The sequence below is a fragment of the Gymnoscopelus braueri genome (assembly GCF_963280865.1).
Source record: "Gymnoscopelus braueri genome assembly, chromosome: 6".
Taxonomy (NCBI): Eukaryota; Metazoa; Chordata; class Actinopteri; order Myctophiformes; family Myctophidae; genus Gymnoscopelus; species Gymnoscopelus braueri.
In genome coordinates this window covers 56,208,241-56,225,092 of record NC_137607.1, presented here as the reverse complement: position 1 = coordinate 56,225,092, position 16,852 = coordinate 56,208,241, and the positions used below count along the sequence as shown (strand labels likewise).

Below are 16,852 nucleotides of genomic sequence, written 5' to 3'. Positions count from 1 at the left end.
ACACAAAGATTTGGCGGACCCCCTGTAGTAACTCTGAGGACCCCCAAGGGGTCCCGGACCCCCTGTTGAAGACCCCTGCCCTACTTGATCATACTCCTGCGTCACACAACATCGTCAAAAGTAGCAGATCTACAATGCTCAAAATGTGGCGCGAAGCGACGCGTTTTGAGCTTGTAGATCTGCTATTTTTGCTATTTTTGAATTTGAATCAGTTTTGGACATGTTTTGGAGACGATATCAAACTGGGGGTCCTTGAAATTTAAATAAGTTGAGAATCACTGAACTAAACAATACTGGAACCCCAATCTGCACTGTAAAATCCTCTGTGTTCATTTAACTGAGACGTATACAAAATGTACCAGACTTGCAGACCCAAACTGGTCTATCTGCTGTATGTGGACCCCTGGTGGTCCCCGAACCCGACGTTGAGAACCACTGCTTCAGACCGCACAGCGTTACTCACAGGATTCCCTCTTTAACGATTCCTCTGTGGCCTGGTCTGTGGTTTCCAGTTTCTCACATTATTACTGTATGTGATGTGCTCAGGGAAATATTGTTCCATGTAGTTGATTTCTTCCTCTGTGTGTGTGTGTGTGTGTGTGTGTGTGTGTGTGTGTGTGTGTGTGTGTGTGTGTGTGTGTGTGTGTGTGTGTGTGTGTGTGTGTGTGTGTGTGTGTGTGTGTGTGTGTGTGTGTGTGTGTGTGTGTGTGTGTGTGTGTGTGTGTGTGTGTGTGTGTGTGGTGTAGCTGAACGGTTTGAGGAACGCCCTGAGGAACATGCATGAGATCCACAGTGGTCAGGCCCTCAGCCAGGCCATGGAGATGAGGATACATGAGTACAAGCTGGAAGTCAGGTGAGTTCCTCTCCCAAGGGAACTGGGTTCTGTCTGGCCTTATGCCCAAACTTTTTAGGCAATGTGTTGATGTAGCTATTTTCACTATTTTAAAATGTTTTCCAAAATTGTGCAAATTGCCAAAAACGTTTAGGCATGAGGGGCAAAGCGGCGTGCAAGATAGGGATAATGTGGAATGCCTTGACAGTGACACCATCCATCAAAATTGGCCTGAAAAAACATCTATCAGGAGACCACAAGGGGAGGTGAATGTAAATTCCCATTAAAAAGGAGGTGTCATTCACTGGCGCTGTTTTTTCCTTTTTCTCCTTTGTGCATAATAGTGTTTGTATTTGTTGATGACATGTATTATTGTCTTACATTTTTACTCTACAGTATGTTGATGAATTGAATACATAGGACCACAATGGAAACAAGTCCACAGGACTTTTTTTGTGCTTTCCTTTTAGCCTTAATGTCTGACTGTACCACCTGCTGTTTACATTTCTGACAGACAACGTAGGCAATCAATCAATCAAAAAACATCACATTGCTTCTTAAAGTGACCCAGCTAGGTATCCCTCAGAAAAGAGATGTTTAATCTCACTGAGTTTTTGACTGCTTAAATTAAAGTTAGGCCAGTGATATGTGTTAGGCCACGGACCCCTCATTTGATACGATCCATTTTGGTTCCTAACTATCAATCATTTAGCTGCATGGGGACTCCGGGGAACCCCCCTCAAGGAACCCTGGGGGTCCTCGGACCCCACCTATAAAACCGGGGGTCTAGGAAGCCCTTTGTCTTCTAGGACTGTCACGATCTGGTGGTGTGGTGAGAACCCACATGCAGACAGCCAGGCAGAATCCAAACACATGATTGGGAATTTAATACAGAATGAACATACAGACAAACGATGAGACACAATCAATGATCCGACAAGGACTGACTGGGGAACAAGACTAATATACACATGAGGGCTGATTACACATGAGGGGAAGACAAGAACATAGAACTAAAACAACTAGAACAAGAACATAACATGACATAGAAATACATCACGTAGACAGGCACAGTCTGTGACTGTGACAAGGGCGGGTGACATTGTAGCTCTATCTCACAGGAACACCCGTCAGCTGCGGGACAGGGAGCAGGAGAAGGACAGGGCGCTGCTGAAGAACATAGTGAAGCTTTGGAAGGAGCTCAAAGCTCTGAGGGACTTCCAGAGGTTCACCAACACCCCCTACAAACTGTACCTCAGGAGGTAAGGTTCACCCACACCCCCCTTCAAACTCTACCTCAGGAGGTAAGGTTCACCAACACCCCCTACAAACTCTACCTCAGGAGTAAGGTTCACCAACACCCCCTACAAACTCTACCTCAGGAGGTAAGGGGGGAGTGTGTGTACACAATTGTGAGCTTCTAGTTCGCCTATTTTCACTACTGTTTAAAGATTTTTTTATTTATGTATGGAATTTCTTTGATCAAATGTTTGAAATTTATTTTTAATTTCTGAAAACCTGTGCAGAAAATTGCAATCATGTGGGACCCCCCCCCCCACATGATTTTAGGGGGGGTCCCTAGATGACAGTGAAGTGACAATTTATAAGACTTTTAAGACCCTTTTAATAAAAAATGCAATAAAAATAGAAAGCAAAGAAAAAGACTATTACTGCATCAAAAGTAATCAACAAACTAACTGGTCTAACATTGCCCAAATTGTCAAATAATAACAAGAAAGAGGCACACATTTTTTAAATAGACTACAAGGTCACAACACCTCGCAACACGAGCCGTTGCGAGCTTGTAGATCTGCTATTTTCACAATATTTATCTGTGGAACCGAGTCTAACTAAACTAAATGCCTCAACTGCTACATTCCAAGTGCATGTCAGGGTGGGGGGGCCCTCAGTTTAAATATGATTATTTTGGGGGTTCACGGCCTGAAAAGGTTGAGAACCACTGCTAGGTATGTACTGTACATGGTGTCTTCCTAAGGCACACAGAGAGTGTCTGTCTTCCAAAACACCCCAAGCTGCTTTTTCAGCGGGATGGAGTACTTCCAAAAGTTGAGAAAAGTTCAAGGCATGTTGTGTGATCTGCTTTTTCAGCCAGTCCACTCAAAAGGTGCCATGCGCTCTGTTTTCTTCTACACATAAAACTATGCGTGAACACGCCCTTAGTCTAAATGTGTGCAGCTGAACAAGTCTATCCCCAAACTATTGGCATGCAAGTCAAGTGAATGGACACTTGGACAGCACATGAGGTGATTTTCCGCCAATTTTAGATTTGCAACCAGAGCTTTGCTATCAATGAAAGCATTGTTGAGGACTAAGAGGTAGTGATGGATCAACTTTAGCATGTGTCTCCTGATAAGCTCACACAATACAGTCTGTTAGATTGTTTTTAATTTCACAACAGGCCAATAGAGACTCGTTCTATTGTCTTGTCTGGCTTACATGTCTACTGGGCTCTAACTTTGGCTTAATGCTGTCCTTGTTCATAAATATCGATTTGTCCAAGAAGACCACACTGTGACCTGATCTCTTTTACAGTAGATTTATCTTCTTTTAATAACAAAAGCCCCTTGTCTTTATCATGGTATAATCCATCACTCTGTGCTGTCTGACCCCTAACAAATAGAGGACTAAAGTCCTGATATCACTCCCATTACCCATGGGAGTCACAGAGTCATTTTTTGTATTGGAATTCCCATAGCCAAATCTTGTAGACCCGCGTCATAAGAACTGTGTTCCAAAAATAAACAAATCACCCCGGCGACTTTAACCCATTAAGACCTGAGGCCGATTCTACAAATGTCTTCTAAACAGTTTTCTGAAACACTTATGTTGCTATAATATCAGTGGTTCTCAAACTTAAAATGTTCATGTCAAGGACCACCCAAAATGATATGTATATGACTGCGGACCCCCATCTCAAAATATTTAGGGACCCCCCCAGAAGCAAAGATTTGAGTTACAAACGTTCGCTTTAAAAAATATATATATATTCAAAGATTTGCACACATTTTCATGATTTTTCAAAAAATAGCAGATCTACAAGCTCATAGCGCGGCACTCGGTGCCGCGCTATGAGCTTGTAGATCTGCTATTTTTGAATAGCTAGAGCAGTGTTTATCAACCTTTTTTGTGCCAAGGCACACCTGGCATAGCCAAAAGATCCCAGGGCACACCTAGATATACGGTATATATATATATATAATTATATATATATATATACGGTATATATATATACACACACACTAGGGGTGTGCCGATACACTAATTTCACGAAACGATACGATACGATATTGGGCACACAACTTCGATACGATACGCACTTTTTTATTATGAAAATATATGGAGGAGAAAAAAAGCAAATGCAAACAAATATTTCTGTTTTTGCATTATTCAGACATGCAAACTTTTCAGCTTCCACTAGCCGTTTTGAATCCAAATAGGGCAATAGTGTGACACCTGACCTGAAAAAAAACAGCATGTTGTCACCCTTTTCAACCCGGGGCTGTTTGCATGCCTGATCATTATTATTGTTAAAAAAAAAAAAAAAAAAAAAAAAATGATATTTTTTCAAACCTTCTTCAAACGGCGCGGCACACCTCAGCATTAGCCCCGGCCCAAAATTGGGACGTTTGCCAGGGTTGATAAACACTGAGCTAGAGTATAAAATAATGGCTTAAATGACAGATGCTTTCCCGGTCTTAATTGGTTAATGATTCATATCCGTATGAGTAAAATCGCCGGGGGAGTTCTTAAATGACGTGATCTAAGATTTAACTCTGTGACTCAGGGGGATAGCGCCCTCTAGCGGCAGTGATGTCAGACTTCGGTGCTCTGTGGCCGTGTATTGATTTATTGATGGATTGATTGTTTTTTCCGGTGCTCCAGAGAGGAGGTGGAGCGGTCGTCAGATGAACAGCAGTATGAAGCACAGATCCTGGCGGAGGTGGTGGAGCTGGAGACGGAGCAAGAGGACGACTATCAGAGGAGAGTCACTGAGTACAGGAGACAGCTGGAGGAATGGAAGACCTGGAGAAGGAAGCAGGTATAACACTACAACAGTGGTTCTCAAAGTTTTGTGTGTCAAGGACCCCCAAATTTGATATGTAATTGGCCGCGGACACCCATCTGAAAATACATTTTCAAATATTTAAAAAAATAGCAGGTGTACTTAGCTCGCAGCACGGCACGAAGCTTGTAGATCTGCTATTTTTGAATAGACCCCTGGGGATCCGGGGACCCCTAGGAGTCCTTGCGGGGGGGATTCCAGGGGGTCCCCAGCTAAATGTGTTACTACAGCATCACAATCATTTTAATCATTTTATCCATTTATACGTTGGCTATTCAAAAATAGCAGCTATACGAGCTAGTACTACTTGTGCTATTTTTGATCATTTTTGGAAAATCAAAAATTCGATCTGATTTTTTTAACACAAACCTTCTCTTCTTGGGGTCCCTGGCATAAAAAAATGTCAGATCGGGGTCCGCAGCAAAATAAATATCAATTTGGGGGTCCTTGACATGAAAAGGTTTGAGAAGCACTAATACGCTCTTGTGTGATTCTTAACGTTAACTTGCAGAAAGCCAAAAAGAAGAAGAAGAAAAAGAAGAGGAGAGATCAGCCTCAGGATGAGACGGAGGAAGATGAGGAGGACCAGGAGGAGAGCGAGGTGGATGGAGAGGAAGGGCCTCCGAAGCCCGAGCCTCCAGAGAAGCCAGACTTGGGGGCCATAGAGGAGCGGGTCCGGGACAAAGCCTCCAGGATCCGCAGGAAACCAGGAGAACCCGTCCTGGTCCCTGAGCTGACCGCCTCCGGAAACATCACCGCCAGTGACCAGTGCCCCAGGTAATGTACCCACTGGGTTCCAGAGCAGTGGTTCCCAAACAATTGGTAGGGACCCTATTTGGGTCACGCAACCATTTTTATGGGTCGCAAGTAAATAGCACCTTTTTTACATTTTACGTAAAAAAGGTAAGTATTATTATTTCAAACAATTACAAAAAAGAAAATCTGAAATAATAAATACATTAAACAAATGTTTAAGAAATATTGAAACAAGCAGATCTACAAGCTCACAACAAGTGACATCATGCCACGTTGTGAGCTTGTAAATCAGCAATTTTCGCTTTAAAAAGAATGGGGCTTAAAAGGTAGGGTAAGTGATATTTTTTGATTAAAACAAAAAGTGTATTGTTAAAAGGTTAAAGCTCTATATTCTGATATAGAGTGTTTGTTCAGTAACAGTTTGTTCTCCCCATCTCTCCAGCTCTTTAATACATAGAAAATATATTTTCAGGTGGGTTGCAAACTTTCAGCCAATCAGGAGAGAGTACCCATTTATCAGCTTTGTGAGCCAATCAGGAGAGAGTACCCATTTATCAGCTTTGTGTTCCAGTTCCAATTTTTGTCTGCTAATTTCTTTGTGTCATCACTTCCAATTTCACTTGTTTAATATCCTGTCTGAATTCTGTATCCTGAATGTATAAAATTGGCATCCTGACCTGAAAATGTATTTTTTTTGTTTTATAAAGAGCTGGAGAGACAAGGAGACTCCTGTTACTGAACAAACACTCTATAGCAATGAGTAATATCAGAATATAGAGCTATTTAACACTGTTACTGAACAAGCACTCTAGTCTATAGCAATGATTACTATCACAATATAGAGCTATTTAACACTGTTACTGAACAAGCACTCTATAGCAATGAGTAACTAGACGCGTCGCAATTCTGGGAAATTGCAAAGTGTGGTTGCGCCGACGCCGGTCGCGGGTCGCGGCCACCGGGACTCGAGGAATACGCCTGGAGGAATACCGTCGGAGGCCGCGCGACGTGCGATTCGAATTCGGGAATTCGTGACACGTGACGTTTGATTTGAGGAAATAGGCCCCTCCCACTAAAGAAACAGGCCCCTCCCACAAATGTAGCAGGCCAATGACATCATCATGTCACTCCTGAGATCACTTGCTTTTCTTTTTGAGAGAACTGATCCCTCCAAAAATCATGTTTTTGTGTCAAACGGTTACATTTTGCGCATTTGTGGCGCCCCCTATGGGTCAAAGTGGAAATGCTTTTGGGGATTTGTTGAGTAAACCATCCTCGACACAACGTTTCGTGTTTTTTGGCATTTTTTGTAAAACAGGCCCCTCCCGCTAACTTTGGAATCCAATTACGGCCGAACGGTATGGACTATCAAAATTCCGCTTGTATATGTTTATCGCATGGGTCCATAGATCATGTGTACCGATTTTTGTGAGATTTGGACAAAATCTGTAGGAGGAGGAGCTAAAAGTGTGTTTTGAAGAAAATTCTAAATGGTGGAAAATCTATCCAGACGGAAATGGGCGTGGCCTATATGGGGAGTTGCGTCATGACCGAAGGAATCTAGGGGGGAAAATATTTTTATTTTACGACCTACGGTTCAAGAGTTGTAGGCCGAAACGTAAAGTGGGCTGTTATAGCGCCACCATGAGGCCAGTTGGTGTAATTATTTTTTTAATAATTTTGCACTGGACTATGAACCTCCCCTCCAAGTCTTGTAACACTAGTCCTTACGGTTTCTGAGAAAAAAATACTTGAATTTGAGTTTTTTTATTTTCCCATTAAAGTGGATGGGGAAATTTAATGCACTAATAAATCAATATCAATTAAACTATTTAACCAATCTCTTAGCAAAATGATAGCCATGGATTCCCGGTGAGGCCGGTGATTTTGACATATGGCACAAAATGGGGGGGAAAAAACTGTGGGAGGAGATGCGCGGCAAAATAAAGTTTATCTAGAAGAATAAAGTCGGTAGAGTACTATAGTCTGGTTGCCCATTCGGGCAACCACACTAATTATTCATAACGTATTTTTTGGGTCCCGGGAAGACACCAAATATACATAGTATATTTTGGAGCTGAAATAATTTGGGAACACCTGATTGATTGATTGATTGATTGATTGATTGATTGATTGATTGAATACTTTATTAACAGTTTGCAAAGACAAGCACAGGGAAGTACAATTCAATATAAGGTCTGTTAAGAGGACAACGAGAGGGGATTTTCACGAACCACATGGACGAGATGTTTGTCACCACGCATGTGTTCATGTTCCTCTCTGTAGGGCGGAGGTAGCTCGCCGGGAGGACGTGGCAAAGCGTTCTCTGTTCATCAAGATCCTGTACAACGAGAAGGAAGTTTCCAGGACAGACAGCCGCTCCCTCAACTCTGATTTCAGGGTCCACTTTGGTCAGATCTTCAACCTGAAGATCGTGAACTGCCCTGAAAGCATCAAACTGCAGGTACAAAGATATCTTATACAGAGAGCACCGGTAACTAGGGGTGCAAGAGTTAATCGAACTAATCGATTTAATCAATTATAAAGAATAATTTAATAAAATAATCAATTAATAATACATTTTGGGCATGTCATGGCGAAAATCTTCCAAAACATTTACCAAAAAAAATCCAAATGGTTAAAATAACATAAAAATGTCTTGATTATTTGATTGATCGGAAATGTAATCGATACAAAAAGTAGTTGCAGTTGCAGCCCTACCAGTTACTAACCGGATAGTGGAGACCTGTGTTCCTTGTCTTTCCTCCCTCTCTGTGCTTGTTTACCTGTTGGAATAACGCTTTAAATATCAATTAACATTTAATAATAATAAGAATAATGGGTGCGTGTGCGTGTGCGTGTGCGTGTGCGTGTGCGTGTGCGTGTGCGTGTGCGTGTGCTTGTGCGTGTGTGTAGGTGTTTGAGGAGGTGGGTACGTCTCACAGCCTCCTGGCGGAGGTGTTTGTTCCAGTACCAGAGTCGTCCGTGCTGACAGGCAGCGCCTCCTCTGAGGAGCAGGAGTTCAGCAGCAACCACAGGGTCATGTTTGACCACGAAGCCGTCGGCAGCGGTGAATGGAACACACACACACACACACACACACACACTCCTCATTAAGACCTGAGGCTGATTCTACAATTGCCTTCAATATCAGTAGTTTAAATAAATCACACTTTCACGATTTTTCACAAATGTTGAAAAAAACAGGAACCCCCCGGTAAGAGAAGAAGATTTATTCAAGCATTTTTTTTAAATGGCCGAAGTATGAAAAGGGTTTAAGTGGTTAAACAGATAAAAAGAGTGTTTGGTTAAGTGGGTACACTCTGCAGAGTTTCACACACTTAATGTGTTGTTAGTTGACAATTATAAGTTGCTCTGAAGAAGACCTAGATTTTAAATGTAATTTTCTGGCTGTCTATTTAAGGGAAAAACAAGTTTACACTAATGCAAGTCAGAAGAACTCCATGAAACATTGCATTTGTTTATAAGATTGAACTTGTTATATAGAGAAAAAGAAGCTACTGTAGGAGTGTGGAGTTAAGAAGAGAGATGTATTTGTTCTTGAAGAGCCTATGAAGCACTCCTTTTTTATTTTTTTTATTAGTCTAAACAACAACAGACATTGTCACCTAGAAAGGGTGTGTGTAAACTACTGAATAGAGGGAGTGACCATGATCTGGTTGGTTCCACCCAAATGTAGAACAAACAACTGAAAGTTCTCATTCTACTAATCTGCCACCATCCATTACTACCATGAATGATATGAGGTACTAGGGGGCGGGGCTAAAACGAGCTACTGTACATCTGGATAAGTGCCACGTAGGGAGTGTGTGTGGCGCGCACGACCTCTTTCACCGTGTGGTCGCGGACGCATTCACCCCCACAACCGTTGTGCGTGTGTGCGTCGCTACGTGCATGCGTCGCTACGTGCGTGTGTCGCTACGTGTCACTTTACGCACAAACGGATCCCGGGAGCTAAATAATATAGCAGTGTGTATACAGTAGCATGGGTGTGTAACACTGATTTCTTTCAAAATTGGCCTGAAAAAAATATTTACCAGGAGACCAAAATGGGAGTTACATTTATTTTTCCCATCTCTTGTGTACATATAGTGTTTGTATTTGTTGATGACATGTATTAGTGTGTTAATTTAGTTTGCTATGTTGATGAATTGAATACACAATTGAAACAAGTCCTCAGGACTTTTTTTGCGTTATCCTTTTAGCTTTAACGTCTTACTGTACCACGTGACGTTTACATTTCTGACTAATAAAGTATTCAATCGATCAAAAAAGGAAAACCTCCCCATTCCTCATGGTGTCCAGTGCCGTAGACCGCAGTATGGTACTCATTATGTACTGTAATTTTCCCTGTGTTTCACTGTGTTTTTCAGATGTCCCCTTCTCGTTCGAGGCTGACGGCGGTAACAAACAGACGCTGTTGACCTCTGGGAAGCTGTCCTGCTGTGTGTCATGGGGCATCGGAGAGGATGACGTCCCCCTGGCCCCGCCCATGTCCCAACAGCCTGGCGCCATGCACGGGTAACGTTACGTCATGTCCTGTTGTTCCCCGTTGTTCCTTCACTGTAGTCTACGGGAGCATTTACTGTGTAAAAAGGCGTGGAAACAATTTTTATACTTTTGTCGGGTCCAGAATGATTTGTTTGTTTACATCTGTGTGCCATTATCAAAGTGTTCTTCTGTTGTCTTTGGGTAAAGTGCTCTCTTCCCTAAAGGTAGCCCTCACGTCTTGTAGACGGCATAATTGCTGCGTTATAGATGTGAATCAGGGAAATAACAATACTTATGCAACAGAGGTGGTCATAATTTGTTGCTCTAAATAAATCCTATATATTTTTTTTTACTAAAGACGGAGTGCCTTGGAATTAACTCATTCAGTGCCACTGGACGTCTAAGACGTCCGTTGTATCATAAGCCCTGTGCCACTGGACGTCTAAGACGTCCAACAAAAAACAAAAAACAATAATAATAATATTTATTTATTTAATTTTTTGGAAAAAAATGTTCAGAAGATATGATGATTTGAAAATGTTCTGCTCCATTCACTTCTTGTTTAACTTCTTACTGAACAAGGCTGTTTTTTTACAATGAATTTTGGCTCTGGCACTCAGAGCCAAACTGCCAGAAATAAGTCAGGCACTGAATGAGTTAATGTCTTTGCAAGTCTGCAGTTCACACCTTTTTGGAATCAAGCAGTTCTTCTTTGAAAACCCTTTTTTGTTCAGAGGTGTAGTACTGTATGTGCAGCGAAACACTGGAGAGCCTTGTTGTTGTTTAGTGTTTACATTAAGGTCTGTCTGCCTGTCTGTCTGTCTGTCTGTCTGTATGCACAGTGGACTGAGGCAGCCGGACGCGGTCTCGTTTATCGGGGCGTCCGGGCTCAATGACATGAAGAAAATCGGGGAGTGGGCGACGGAATCGCGGCTGGACCCCAACGACCCCACAAACGCCGCCATCATGCAGCTGCTAAAAGTGGGTAACTGTACTAACTAGTCTACACAGTAAAAGCCTCAGTGTTCATTTATCCATTTGTAACTCCAAGAGTGTAACAAATTAAATCTAAGGTGCAGTAAGTGATTGTTTTGTTAAAATATGTCTTGTATATCCCTATATTCTGAAACTAATCATTGCTATGAGTGTTTATTCACTAACAGGGGTCTCCCTCTCGCTCTCTATAGTAAACAGAAAATGCATTTTCAGGTCGAGATATCAATATAAGATTTAAGCTGATAAATGGGTACTCTCTCCCGATTGGCTGAAATTGACAACACACCTGAAAAAAAGAAAACATCTTAAGAGACCCCTTTTACTGAGCAAGTACTATTTGATCCCTTAATTATTTTGAGTTTTCATGAACTGTGTACAGTACATACTGCTAACAAAAACTGCTCAAAAGAATTAAGGGATCAAAGTGTTCCCTTAATTATTTTGAGCAGTATATTTACTTTCTTTTCACAAAAAAACGTTTTGTTTTAACCAGAAAATATCACTTACCATTTAACCCATTAAAACCGGGAAAGCATCTGTCATTTTAGATTTTTGCGTTGGCTATTCAAAAATAGCAGATATACAAGCTCACAGTGCGTCACTTGGTGCCACGCTGGGAGCCTGTACATCTGCTATTTAAAAAAAACATCTTGAAAGTGTGAGAACTAGTGATTTAGAAAGACTCTTAACACTAAAGATGATCCATCTCTGTGTCTCTGGCTCCAGGTGGCCAGTAGCGGGGAGGTGACGGCTCCAGAGTACTTCCGCCTGGAGCAGCTGCAGGAGGAGTTTAACTTTGTGACGGATGAAGAGATAGAACGCTCCAAGAGGTTCCGTCTGCTCCGCCTGAGGAACCGCGAAGTAGCCGAGTTCCGCCACTACAAGCACGTCCCGGCGCTGGAGAGGGAGGTCACAGACAAGGTGTTCCAGGTTAGGATACGTCAGCACTATTTTACTCTTCTCATACTTTAGTCATTATGACAATACCTCCCGCACATAATGCCATAATGCGACACGTTGTGAGCTTGTAAATCTGCTATTTGCACTATTACCACTTCACTCATTTTCATCAGATCTTCATATAATTGGTCCTCACTAATGCCCATTTTAACCCATTCAATCCGGGAACGCATCTCTGTCATTTTAGATTTCTTTGGCTATTCAAAAATAGCAGATATACAAGCTCATGAGCTTGTATATCTGCTATTTTTGAAAAATCATGCAAATTTGTGCAAATCTTTAAATATATATTTTTTAAAGCAAACATTTGTTAAATGTTTTTTATTCCAGGGACCCCCAGAAGCAAAGATTTGAGTTACCAATGTTGACTTAAAAAATATATATTCAAAGATTTGCACAAATTTCACGATTGAATGGGTTAAGAGATTGCTCCATTTCTGACTATTCGGTCTGTGTCTCAGAGGAGGGCTGTGGACAGTTGGTACCAGTGACATCATCGGTGGTCAGGTTTGGTCATTTCAAACAAGATTTCAAAAATACTGTTTTATTTTTCATAAATGCAACAACAATTACTTTTATTTCAGCATGCTAACTTTCAATACAAGGAAGAGAACGGCTCTAGGTTCTATTAGCTTGGAATCCCCATCGATGGTGTCATTGGTAGACCGATTTCTGTACTGTCCATAGTCCACCAGAGTGTGGTGTGCCATCTTATTATGAGCGTTAGTGACGGCCAATTATATGAAGATAAAGTTGAAAATGTATTAAGACCCTTGAAATATACCCAGTGTTTAACCTGCATTCAGCTCCTCTGGTCATAAAGAAAGCTTTAGGAGACGCAATAGCCCTGTACAGTATATAAAGCTATCATGTTTTTTTTTGTCCAAAACTAATTTCAGGAATATGAGAAGAGACTGAAGGACGGAGACATAATCAACACCAAAGATCACCTGGACTCACACAGAGCCTTGGTGGCCAGGTACCTTCAGAAGGTGAGCAGATTGGTAATTCACCGTCCCTAAGAGTTTTGATCAATACTGTCACTGACCAGTGACCACCACCACCTTTTAACCCTGTGTTTTTTGTTGTTGTGGTTTTAATTAGATCAGAGAAGCGGTCCTCAACAGATTCCTTGTGGCCAAGCATCACTTCATCCTGTCTGACCTCATCGTAGAAGAGGAGGTTCCAAACATCGGGTAAACATTGGCGTTAAATGCTCTGGCTTAGATTTGTCTAACCCAGGGGTTCTCAAACTTTTTAGCTCAAGACCCAAAAGAGAAATGAGATGTTTGATGATGACTTTTTTTGTTGACACTTTTTTTTAATCTTTTGAAATATATACTCACTTGCGACCCAAACATGGGTCCCGACCCACTGTTTGGGAAACAGTGGTCTAACCTATTCACAGCCATGACATTGAACAGACCTCTGTCTCTGCAATGCCACCGAGGTCATGCTGAAAACTTTACCCAGACTGTACGACTGTAACTTCACTGGGGTACAAATGTATTCAAATGAATATGACAACTACAACTCTTAATTCCTGGTTTTCGGTCATGACATTGTCCTTGTTTATTGTGTTTATGGAAAAGTAACATTCTTCACTTCAGGAAATTAATCAGGTTGATAATAATATCAGCCATAAATAAACCACATGGGCTGGCCCGCTAGGCCCGTTGCTTTGAGCATGAAATGCATCATGGGAATTGTAGGAACACAGAGAATGGCCACAATTGGCAGGATGGGGAACTTTCTCTGTCAATACAGATTGTAAGATAAATATTTTTGTTTTTATTAGAGGTATACAGTATGAACAGCATGAGTGTTTCCCTTGTAGCTGGTCTAATCCATTGCTTCCTGACACGATACTGTACGTCATTGTTTGGGTGGTCCAAGGATACGTGTCAGAGAGGAACTATTAAACAGCCATTTATAGGACGCTGCCAATTTGTTTTCTTTTCACGTTCTGCTCCAGCTCAGAAACAAATTGTTTTGATGATTCATGTGGGTTCTGTTGAACTGTAGGATGTCTGAGAAACGCTACATAAAGCTGTCATGACCACAGGCAGGCTGTGTAGATCACAGAGATGATGTCAGAATATTTTGGCTCCCGTCTTGCTCCAAGCTGTTTGATGATGGAGTAAACATCACATTCCCCTGGCTGCACAAACCCTGTTCTTTGGATAGTTTTGCCAATCTGCCATTTTCTTTCATTCTTTTTTAATGCATTTTAACTGTCTTTTTAATTTCTTTTTCACAACATGTGGATGCCAAAATGGAAATATTATATGAAATATGTTCGTTACATTTGTGTTGATGTAATAATTGTATGTATGGATGTAGTGTGTGATGACAGCCACCTTCTAGAATGTGACTTCATTCTCTTTGTGTCATCTAACGATTTATTTAATAATCTCTTATGTTCCATTTCCACGCTATGCTTTGCATTTGTCTTATCAGTGGTTCACGTCATGGGTATGTTCATAGACTTTATTTGTATTTTTACCTGTATGTTTACCTTTTTAGTTCCCGATTTTAGTTCCCACATACACCCCAAATACTGTAGCATTAGTCATTTGTCATAGTGTAGTATTCTAGACTGGTAATAAACAATCTTGGAACCCATTCAAGAAAAAAAAAGAAAAGACAGATTTTCATTTTTTCCCTTAGTTTTTGCCTCTGGGGCGCAACCTCCTTTTTGGTGTAGAAACAGGAACTCAGTTTGTCTCCTCCCCTTTCTTAGTCCACTTCCTCCCGGGTGCTTCTGTGTTTATTCCTACGAACAACAACACTACATGTTTACGGCAGTGGTGCTGACGGATTCTGCTGTTAGCAGAATCCGTCTTGAGATCATAATTAACCCCATTCCTGTTTGAATTCCGCTGAGAAATGATCAGTCAAACTAATCCTTGTTAACATGTAGTAACAACAGTATGATGTATTTTCAACAGAAAAAAACTGTAGCTCAACACTTTTGTTGAAAACACATCATATTTCCAGAGAGCAAGAGGGCTTTGCTGAAAACGTTTCTGTCTCTGTTTGTGATCATCAGGATTCTGGGACTGAACCTCTTCAAGCTGGCCGAACCCAAGCGACCGTTGAAACCTCAGCGGAAAGAGAGGAAGAAAGTGACGGCTCAGAATCTGTCTGACGGAGACATCAAACTGCTGCTTAACGTCATCAGAGCCTATGACATCCCTGTCCGTAGGCCGTATGCCAGGTATGACACCCCTATCTACAGTTCTTACGCCAGGTATGACACCCCTATCTACAGGCCTTATGCCAGGTATGACACCCTTATCCGTATGACACCCCTATCCGTAGGCGTTATGCCAGGTATGACACCCCTATCCGTATGACACCCCTATCTACAGGCCTTATGCCAGGTATGACACCCCTATCTACAGGCCTTATGCCAGGTACGACACCCCTATCCGTATGACACCCCTATCCGTAGGTAGTATGCCACCTACAGTATGACATCCCCATCCGCAGTAGGGCTGGGTATTGCTTGCAACCTCGAGATACAATACTTATCACGACACAGAGCCCACGATACGATACTCATATTACCTTTAAAATTGCCTTTTCTGTTGTCTCTTGTATTTTTTTGTCTTTTGTTCACAATAATGTAAACAATAATGTTGCAACAAGCTCATGTCTGAGTATCAGCTGTTGGTGCATTGTGGCACCAATAAGTGATTTGTTTTTCAAAACTGCGTCACACAGCATTTCCTGCTGTATCGATAGAGTAGCCTCTGTACTATAACGTGTATCGGCAAGCATAACAATGCTGTATGATACATTGCCGTATGGAGTTTTTAGCACAGCCCTAAGTGGTGGCCTTACTGCCACCACAAAAAAAGAAAAGAAACAAGAAAAGAAATATGGACATATACATTTTGGAAAATATATCTTGGCCCAAAGTTAATATATCTTTCTTTCTATAGATTATTGGTTTATAACCTTAATATTTTGTTAAATGAGGTCTTAGATTATCTACTTGCTGTCCACCGTTTTGTTTATCTTGGAATTGGAAGCTCTTCGGTTGATATACAAATGGGATGATTTTAATCCAGATTTCATTCCGTATTACAGCAAACCACTGTCATCAAAATCAGCTCGAACTTTCAGCGAGTCGTTTGAGGCGGGCCAGCCTTCCCAGAGTGTTATGCCGGGCTGTGATTGGCTCCTGGATCAGGTACAGTACACATGGAGCAGACAGCTAGGCTGCAGATAGACCCTCACTGAAAAGATTATTTATCTTCTGGCTGGTGTTCTCTTCGCTACCGAGTACAAAACACTGATGTTAGTCTACAAAGGGAAGCTGAACCTTCCCTAAAACACCTGGCTCCCAAACTGTGGAACAAACTCCCCATTGCAGTTAGAAATGCAGACTCACTCCCAATTTCCCCCCCATAATCAAGACTCACCTCTTCAGACTACACCTCAGAGCTCAGAACTCGACCTAGATATGACGACCATGCAGTGTTTTTGTTACTTGGGCTTGTTTTTTCTTGACCACAATGTTTCAGATAGCATGTTATTTAGACAAATGCTAGGTTACTTGTTTACCTGGTATCCTATATACACAGATTATTTTTGATAGCATAATTTGTTTAGACTGATTCTTACGTGTGATCCTAGTTTACTGCGGCCCTATACTGGCTCTCTGCATTTGATGTATGTACTGTATGTGTTTGTTTACATTG

General features: G+C 41.6%; 1 protein-coding gene across 1 annotated transcript in view; it reads left to right on the top strand.

The window, feature by feature from the left end:
• Positions 1-16,852, top strand: part of cc2d2a (coiled-coil and C2 domain containing 2A) — a 49,223-nt gene that overhangs the window by 16,065 nt on the left and 16,306 nt on the right. The window contains exons 15-27 of the mRNA XM_080430281.1: positions 747-853; positions 1,954-2,094; positions 4,736-4,892; positions 5,428-5,693; positions 7,959-8,136; positions 8,589-8,742; positions 10,067-10,214; positions 11,027-11,165; positions 11,907-12,110; positions 13,040-13,132; positions 13,245-13,336; positions 15,193-15,360; positions 16,239-16,341. Of these exons, the coding sequence (XP_080286407.1) occupies positions 747-853; positions 1,954-2,094; positions 4,736-4,892; positions 5,428-5,693; positions 7,959-8,136; positions 8,589-8,742; positions 10,067-10,214; positions 11,027-11,165; positions 11,907-12,110; positions 13,040-13,132; positions 13,245-13,336; positions 15,193-15,360; positions 16,239-16,341 (1,950 nt within the window). The remainder of the gene's footprint in view (positions 1-746; positions 854-1,953; positions 2,095-4,735; positions 4,893-5,427; positions 5,694-7,958; positions 8,137-8,588; positions 8,743-10,066; positions 10,215-11,026; positions 11,166-11,906; positions 12,111-13,039; positions 13,133-13,244; positions 13,337-15,192; positions 15,361-16,238; positions 16,342-16,852) is intronic.